General features: G+C 48.5%; 1 protein-coding gene across 1 annotated transcript; it reads right to left on the reverse strand.

The window, feature by feature from the left end:
- Positions 1-188: 188 nt before the first annotated feature.
- On the reverse strand, positions 189-9,164 carry SLC25A47 (solute carrier family 25 member 47). The gene is made up of 6 exons (XM_085061376.1): positions 8,895-9,164; positions 3,320-3,363; positions 2,976-3,047; positions 2,573-2,755; positions 1,225-1,495; positions 189-478 (listed from the first exon to the last, which is right to left on the reverse strand). Exons 1-6 carry the CDS (start codon positions 8,920-8,922, stop codon positions 192-194), a joined length of 885 nt encoding a protein of 294 aa, XP_084917502.1. The 5' UTR covers positions 8,923-9,164; the 3' UTR covers positions 189-191.
- Positions 9,165-9,436: the final 272 nt, after the last annotated feature.

The raw sequence follows: 9,436 nt of genomic DNA on the forward strand, positions 1-9,436 counted from the left end.
TGAGATAAAAGGGAGGTTGTATATGAATCCAAGGCTCTCTGATGAGTTTGTAATCCTATAAGAATAAAAAAAGCCCTCAGTCATCAGCTTTGTGCTGAAATGTCCATGCTTCTTACGCTGTCCATCAATTCAACGGTTGTTTGTGGATATTGTCTTACCAAAAAAATACACTTTGGACAGAGTGGAACAAGCTATTTTTTGTTTATATAATGATCTGTGAATCTCAGTACACCTTCATATGTTACAAACACTACCATGTTCACGGGAAAGGCACGAACACAGTTTAAACCCAGTCCTTTGAAAAGCACTTTTACACCCTCCTTTCTCACACTTTCCCTCACACAGTGGATCAGGCCTTTGTACTTCTGCTGGTCCAATTCATCTGTTTGCATGCGTGATTTGATGACATCCATGGGAGTGGCTAATCCCCAAGCCAGGACTCCAGCAAAACCACCAGAAAGTAGCACGACCAGGAAACCTGCAGGAGAGAGTGAAAGGAAAGGCAGTTCACTTGCATCTCATCCAGCTACAAGCATCTCAGATTTGTCAACAAACTTTGGTAACTTGCATGTTTTTCAGCACTGATTTTGTCCAGCTCTTGCAGTTGTGTGTTTCCAGCGATCTCACAGAATACTCATTTTAGCACATGTGATGCTTTTAACACCATACAATACAGGTACAGCCTGAGAGCACTCACACCCTCTTCAGATGGATCTATTTATTTTAATAATTCTCAGGGAGATGCTCTTTGCTGAATGCTACCTATTCAGTTTTTTCTCAAAGTGGATGTTGCTTTTTGGAGCCAAATCACAACTAAGAACCTGAAGTGTCTTTACTTTATATTCAAGCTCTTGACTGACTCTAATCTGAGCTCCATGATGGCTCCCAGGGGTTTTGCCCACATTTAATTTCTAGCTATCCTATTTCTGCCTTAACAGGATTTCATATCCACATTGGAGGCACCAGAGTGTGTGGTAAAAACCCCTCCTGCAGGACGAGCAGGAGGAGCTGCTCAAGGACAAGGTTGTGCCATTGAAGACCTTGCATGCAGGCTGTTGGCACCTGGGCCTGGGGCCAAAACCAGCACACACAGCAACCCCTCACAAAGATCTGGGTGAGGTTTTATAGGACTGGCTGATGTTTGCCCAGAGCCTGGTTTCCCTCTTAGAGTGGGACTAAATAAGCCATTTTTGCAGGTGATACCAGATGCTTTCCAATATTTACCTGGTTTATTTCTCCCAGCTGGTGTGAGCCAGTCGCACAGAGCAGAATAGGAAAGGAAATATAGTGCAGAAGCAGAGCAATCCCTGCAGAGTAATGCAGAACAGCCCTTGTAGAGACCCCCAAAACCTTCCTCCTTGATGATAACCTTCAGGCAGTGCAGAGTCCCTCGGTACTTTGGCTTGGAATCAGGCTGATGTGCGATGGAAGGGTGAGGGTCCCTCTGAGTCTGCATCCGAACTTTGGCCACTTCGCTGGGGTTTGTCAACACAACCTGCAAAACCAGAGAATGGTATTTTAACCCTTCACACTGAACCAGTGGTTTGATCTCCCTCCTGTAAATTCTTGTCTCCCAGCTTTTCAGGCAGTAATGTTGCCTGCAAGTTCCAGCAAGTTCCAGCCTCCTCCCAGCAGCAGCAGAACACGTGTGAGCTGCACTGGGCAGAGAGGAAGGCAAGGCAGAAATCAGCACAGGATATTAAATACCTGTAACTACCTGCTGAACTGGATGGGCATGCAAAAGGAATGTCCCCAGCTATAGGGAAGCACACACCAGGGCTCTTATTTGTATCTGTATTTGAACCAAGACCACCAAGACTGTGAAAAAGTTAGCCCATGTTGAGTCACTGAGTGCTAGGAAGCACCTAGAAACCTGACCCTCTGGGCTGCTCTGTAAGAGGATTGTGACCTGGCATACATTTCTGCCCAGAAATGCTATCAGTATGATGGGGGGAGCTCCACACAACACTCACAGCACCTCTGGATGCTCACCCTCCTCTGCCTGTGGGAAACTGCTCCTGGACTCAGCCTCACCTCCCTGTCCCAGGATCCCACATGTTTGCCAGGCAGCATCACTTCTCAGTGGTACCCCGTTGAGTTTTAAATCCTGGCAAGGCAGCACTGTGCTCTGCCCATTTCTGCAGTGGTGCTGTGCCAGGCTTGAGCAGCTGCTGGGAAAGCACTGACCTGAGCTTAACTCAGAGTTACGTCTTTCTTACATAAACACACCGTCGCAGCCACTTGGGAAGTTTGCTGCCTATGTTGTCTTTTCTTCCTTGTTCTGCATTTGCTGCCAAGGTCTGTGTCATTTTAATGGCACGTTCCTAAGTGTTCTGGCTCTCCAAACCAAATCCAGCAGGAGCTGCCCAGCAGGACTCAGCCACGCCACGGAGCTGACCAGTGAGGGGCAGTGCGGGCAGAGCATGACCTCCCCTGCAAAAACAAACCCACCAGACTTGTCGCAGGCTCCCCCGCCGCCTCCCGGATTGAAAAAACACTCCCTGCTTTTTCCAGCCGCCTGTGTTTGTGAACAAGATCTGTGTTGTGCTTTCCCCGTGGGCTGTTTACCTACCCGGACTGCGCCGGCAGCAGCTCCGGCCAGGGAAACATCCAGCTTGGATGGCTTGGCGTCTGCAGCCCCGTATCGCAGCTTGCAGATGGTACAGAGGAAGTTTTTGTATGTGCCGAAGGAAACAGAGGAAATCACCGATACAGCGAGGACTGATGCAGTCACACCTTTGTAAAAGCCCCGGACCTCGTGGGAAACAGAGAAAGGTGGCTTTGAAGGGTGGATGGCATGGGAAAGCATCTGCTCAAGAGCAGCTATCAGCAAAGCTAAATCTCACCCTCACCCCTCTCCCAAAAAATGCTTGTGTAGCTCATGCCCATCCTCCCAAAACTGACAGAGGCAGCTCTGCTTCTCTGAAAAGAGGCATCTGCAACTGGTATCAGCAATTCTGATGAGAAGTACCTACTTTTTCTGTCCTGTATGTTTCCTGAACACAGTGCCAAAATCCTCTGTAGTGGCTCTCAGTCTGAATTCTCACCTAGGAATACAGGGACAACTTTAAAATGGAGATATCAGATTGAAAAACAAGTAAATTAATGCTATAAGAGCAAACCACATAATTATCCTTAAAATAACATCACCAAACAATTCAATATTTTTCAGGAGGTAGCAAAACCAAATACAGTGAAATATGTAGATGTAATACACATAAAGCATTGTTATGTGAATAGTTTTCTGAAAAGGAGGAGGAAAACAAAAGGACCTCTTTGGTTTTGTTGTATAGTCAAGAAATAAAGCTCCAAAAGGTACCTTTACTGTCTCCAGTGGATAACCCACGGCTGTGCTTAGGCCACCTGAAACAGAGAATGTGTTGGAGATGGTAAACAGCATATATCACAACAGACCATATCACTCATCACAGAAGGACACTAGGGAAATAGCAGAAAATAGCTCCAGAGCCCGGCCATGCTTGGAACTAGACTTCTCAAGCTCCAGTAATGACATTTGAGCCAAGAATGACAGAGAAAAATGCATATTTCTCTGTGTGACCAATGCTCACTCAGAGGAGGAAACAGAGTATGGGAAACTTATCCAGGAGGAGCAAGGAGATGGAGCAAGATAAGACAGGGAGAGACATTGAGAGCACTGCTCCACAAAGGCTGAAGGGAAGATACTGGGCTGTATTTGTTTCCCCTCTCCTCTTAGCCACTAAAGCATCTTTGGGCTATAACCAAGAACCCTCATGTGAGGTGCAAGGCATGCCCACTCACACAAGAGAGACTGGAGCAATTTTGGTTTTCTGTGTTTGACTTGGAAATATTGAGGAACAAAACCAGCAGTCACAGGGATATCTATAAAAGAGGGGTGGTCCTCAGACATTACAGGTTCTCAGCAATCTGTCCTGAAGACAGAAGTGCTCCTGCTGCCTCCAGGGACTGACATGTCCTGGCCGAAGCCTGCAAAGCACATCTGGGTGAGGAATTCGTGGGGCATCTGGGGCCACAGCACCACGCTGGACTGAGCCTCTGGAGAGCATTTCCTCCATACACCAAGCGCTGCTGCAAAATCAGAGCAAGCAGCAAAAGCACAGGTGTTTTGGGGTCCTGCCAGGCTGCTGTGGTGCTGCAGCTCAGCAGTGACACCTCACTCAGGGCTGGGCGGATTCGGGGTCAGGCAGGGATTAGCGCTGGGTGTGCGCAAAGGCAGAGGCTGCAGAGCACGCCCAGCACGGCCAGCTGACCATGCCACCCCCTGAGGGATGTCCAGCCCCCGGGGGCAGCTGCCAATCATCCACCGACACCCACGCTCACTCCAAGAGCCTGGAAATAGCCGCTGGGGTTGGATGTGTATTAATCCTACGAGACAAAGCTACTGCCTCAGGGGCAAGTAAGGAGGGCTTAAGAGCTCCAGCAAGGATTTCTCTTGGTTGCAAAAACAAATAGATTTGCCCCATGTCTGCTCTCACCTCACTGCATTTCTCAGCTCTGAGCTAAGTGTTGGCAGGCAATAAAGGTGCTGCCCAGCAAACTTCCTCCCAGTGCATCACCTGCCAAGTCATCGACAGGAAATCAGGCTGGAAGACGATGGAGCTGTATTTATTTACGTGAGTTATTTAAACAGAGATGGAGTTCATACAAGTGCTGGAAGAGCCTTTCAGGGAGCCAGGCAGTCAGAGATACAGGGCACACCTGGTGGCTCACCTGTTGAAAACTGCCTCTCACTGAGTCCTTTGAAAAAGAAAAATTAAAACCCAAGCTATTTAAATAAGTGTTAGTTGCTGTGGGCATGATCACCTATGATTACATGGCTGCTTGAGAGCTCTGGAAAGCTCTCCCATGCTCTGGAGAAAAGCAGCAGCATTGTTGTGAGTCACCTGGAGACAATCCCGAAGTGCATTACTCAGAGGAAAATAACCAACTGCATCTTCCTTGCAGAAAACTGAGGTTTGTTCTTCAAAATCATCCATTAAATCTGACACCAGATAAACAGCAATGAAGAGGGAAAATGGGACAAGATGGGAGAGAGAATGATGGAAGAGAGAGAGCAAGGGGGAATACACAGCCAATAATATGGCTTGAAGAAGCAATGGCTTTGGTCCAAGAAGACAGTGACAATGCACAAAGTCATCTGGGGATACCTGTGCCATCCCAGGTTCATGGCCATCAGCCAGAGTAAACATGGCACTGCCAGCCAAGGAAGAGCAGCACAAGTCCATTTCAGCATGATAGTACTGCCCTCAGAGATGCAGTCCCCTGGCCCAAGTACCCCATCCCAGCTGGGAGGATTTGACACTTCTCATCGTTTCCAGAATTCCTGAACCTTCGAGGCAATGGCCATGGGCTGACTAGACACTGGTGACACAAGGCCACTGTGTACAGCTGAATCCTGGCTCACTGCACTGACACAGGAAGGCAGGAGCTCTGGCTCATGCAGATCACATACCAAGGCTGATTTGGGTCAGTGTTTGACAAGAACTGACCTCCCTTCTGGAGAAATCGCCCTGTTCACACATTAAGATACAAAGACAGCAGCACGGCAGGTTGTCCAAAACAGACTCTTTCAGCCCTAAAGACTCCCAATCAACTTGGTTCCAGTAAGGACCAAACATCTCCACTTGGGAGGAGACCATAAAAGTAAATTTTTCACTGCTCCCAGCAAAGATGTGAATCCCCCAAACCTCCAAATAACCCAGCCTGCCACGAACTGTGCTGCTTAGGGGCACAAAGCACTCCAAGAAGTTCTCAGAGCTGAGGAGCTCAGCCAAGTCTATCAAAGGCTGAGGAAAAAGGGCTCTGCACACTGTCAGATGATATAAATAGCCCAGGACTAAGATAGCATGACCCACACTTGTCCTGTTTGCACAGCAGAATCAAAGAAGGCCAGTAATGACCAGCAGCCATATAGGAGAGGCTTCCTGTGGGACTCCTGCTGAGTAACACTGCACCAGCTGCCACAAAAATAAATACCAAAACCAGGTGAATTACTTCTTTTTATTTTAGTGAGTAATTTTTTGTGTCTACTTTATCTGAGATATTCCCAGGTATTGAGCAGAGGTTGCAGCATCCCCTATACACACAGAGTGCACGAAATGGATCACTCACAGTCTCTACACAAGTCAGGTTGCTCTGAATTCAAACAAGGAGAGAGCTGTTGGCAAACCCTTGGCTGAGAGAGCCAGGGAGAAGCTGGGATCATTGTCCATGCACTGGATGGGCACACAGCAACTCCCAAAGACCTTTGTTTTGTGCAGAGTTGGGAACATCAGTGCCCCATACCCTAAACGACCTGAGCTTCATTCAGTAACCTGACCCCTGCAGGAGCTGCTTTAGCTGGAAGGAGAAGGAGACAGGATGTTCCTTCTATAGGGGGATTATTTTATCTGCCCTGGGACTGCATGTAACCTCCCAGCTGTGGAAAAGCCCTGTCATGCTGCAGACTCTGCTGCTCTACCACCACTGGGTGAACCTCAGCTTTCCTTTCCCAAATCTTTACTCCTGAAATAAGAATCAAATCATCCTTCAGTCATCAACAGCCTGAATCATCAATCCCCATCCCCTGCCATGGCCCAGGCTGCTGCTGTTACAGGGCTAGAAAGCATCCATGAGACTGTAGGAAAATTCAAGTCGGAAGTGACTTCAGGAAGTGTCTAATCCAACCTCCTGCTCAGTTTTACCAGCTAGGAAAGACTGCTTCCTAAAACATCCAGACACATTTGCTGGTTATTGAGTGTCCACAGCCACTAAGCATGTTCCTCTCATGGTTTTTCCATCTGGAGCCATAGCAGGTCACTGTTTCTCAGGCTGAAGATGCTGAGTTTATCCCATGGCCACAGAATCCATTGCCCAGAGGTGATGCACAACGTTTGTGCAGCTGCCTGAGGCAGCCAGAGGTTGGATGATTACACGGAATTCAAATAGGTATGACTTCTGTTTTTCAGAGGTGCTTAAGCCATGCTTTCTCCAAGACACTCTGAAAACAGACCTAGGTCACAAGACTGTAATTTACTAAACAGAAACTCTGTTATTTTCTATGTTGCCTCTTGACTTGCTTGATGCTCTTCACCAAAACCATCCCAGTTCTTGCAGGGAAGCTGTCCAACTCCAGGAGCTGTCCCATCTGAGGGGAAGGATGATGGCCCTGAAGCCATGCCCAGGTACCTCACATGTGTCTGTGGGCAAACTCCCACCTCTGTCAGACAGTGAGAAGTTGCATCATCCCTCCTAGGAAAGCTCTGAGCCGGACATAGAGGACAGAATGGAAAATCTCGCTCTCTGACCCGCTGAGGTCAGTGAAGTGCCTTCCAACAAGCAAAGACTTTTCTGGTCCCAGCTGGATCTCCACAGCCTGCATCCCCTCAGGCTGAGCCTGTGCCCAGAGCACCCATGGGAGATTCTTGCTGCATGGCCAGGCAGAACACGATGCTGATGCCTTCACAGGGGGTCACAGCACAAACTCTGGCTTTGCGTGGGAGCTGGGGCAGAAAGCCAAGGTGAATGGCCATGTTCAAACTCTGTTTTCAGCTCTCCATGTTCCCTTGCAAAAGAAGTTTGTCCTTAAGTGACCTATCTCAAACTGTGCTAAAAAAGCAAAGGAGTCCAAGTAACAAACACAACCACCTCTGCCCCACCACAAACATGAAGTGTCAGAGAAGGTTTGGTTAATCTGTCAGGGTTGGACAACCCGTTGCCAGCCCCACCACAGGGCTTCCTTTTCCACAGAGTGCTCTGAAGTCAGGAGGGAAACAGGAGGAGAAAGACAAGCTATCATGGAGGGCCTGGTTATATCTTCCTCTCCTGTGAAGTGTCTCCTTCTGAGCAGTGTCTGCCAACACCCCAGGGACACCAACACCCCAAGCAGTAGGCACAACAGGCACCTCCAGGGCTGGATGCTGTTGAGATGCCAAACCTCATCCCATTTGCACATCCTGGGAGATGAGCAGTTAAAGGGCCCAGGGTAAAACTCAGCATGGTCCTTCCCAGGGCAAGCACATCTGTGACAGGACCACAGGTTGCCCCTGGTGTGGGAAAATGCCAATTTCAGCAAATCTCAAAGTGAGATGTGACACGTAGGCTTGGGCTGGATGTCTCAGGCACCTTGCAGGTCTACCTGACCTTCCTGTCAGTGGTGACCCAAAGACTTTCCTCATGGTATTTATTGGTATATATTATCTTGTATACTCCACTAAATCTGACAAAATTTCAGCAAAGAAATGAGACCAATGGGTACATTTTGCTGTTTAAAACAAAAATGGGTTTGAGCAGAACATGCTCTAAAAATGTCTAGAATTTAATCACACTTCTCTCCTGTTACTTTTTTTATACACAGCTAACCTACTTTCTCGCAGATCAAAGCCTGCTGCGTAGCTCGCCTGCACTGAGATCACCACAACTGCAAATACATCTTAAGCTAAGATAATGCAAAGGTCGTTCATTCAGACGTTCTGAAAGAACACTGTGCTTCCTTCCCTCCTGCCTCACAAATCACACCCTGAGCCCCCCAGAGCCACCATCCCAGCAGCCTGCTGGGACCCCTAGATGCCAGACACATGAGGGTTTCTCTGTCCAGGCAATACAAGCCGGTTTGTATCCGCACAAAACCTATTACACTCTGTCTCTTCCTATTAGAGTTTTACCCTGTGCCACTGCAATCAGACCCGAGGAGATTGCAGGAATGACCTCAGCTGACCAAGCTGCAGCACTGCCTGTCCAGCAGCTCTGTGGACCTGCTCTGATGACATTTTCCATTTAACAAGGAAGAACACACTGTTAACAAGCAGCCCCCATCGAAAGACTCTCAGCTCTGTTATTGAAACCTGCTCTTTAGCTGAACAAGAAGGAAGCACAGCGATCTGCTTTCATCAACAAGCACTAATTCATGTATTTACCTCCAATGGCCCCAGCAATGAAATCCATCCAGAGTGTGGCTGCTGCCTTAATCACCCTGATCGAGCGTTAGGGATGCAGAAGGGACGAGGATCTTCCCAGAGCCCTGCCGGTCCTTCGCAGACACTGATTTGTAACATGAATCACCTTCCTACAGCCTGCTCTTGCCTCTGGGAATTGCGAGCCTTGTGGGTACTTGATGAATTTGTACACTGGTGGCAGAGCTGGGAAGCCTGGAACAGCTCCAGGAACACAGTGAATAAGTAATCCCATGAAGCCCTGAAATGCTGCGCCAAAGCTGCTGCTCCCAGTGCCCTTTTGCTTGGAAAGTCACGAGGGGTGGTGGCTGGCAGGGTAAGGCTGGCTGTGAAGGGGCCATCCCCTGCTGGACTCAGCAGCCCCAGAAAACAGCTTTGCACACATGTTTGACAGGGGACACTCTTGGCCTGCACACGGAGATGCTGCACTGGTGGCTATTAACAGGATTCCTCCTTCCCTTATCCCAGCCCACTCTTTCTCCTTCTGCTGGACCACACACCCTTTC

The sequence above is a fragment of the Lichenostomus cassidix genome, chromosome 5 (genome assembly GCF_008360975.1).
Source record: "Lichenostomus cassidix isolate B80296 chromosome 5, HeHo_3.0, whole genome shotgun sequence".
Classification (NCBI taxonomy): Eukaryota; Metazoa; Chordata; class Aves; order Passeriformes; family Meliphagidae; genus Lichenostomus; species Lichenostomus cassidix.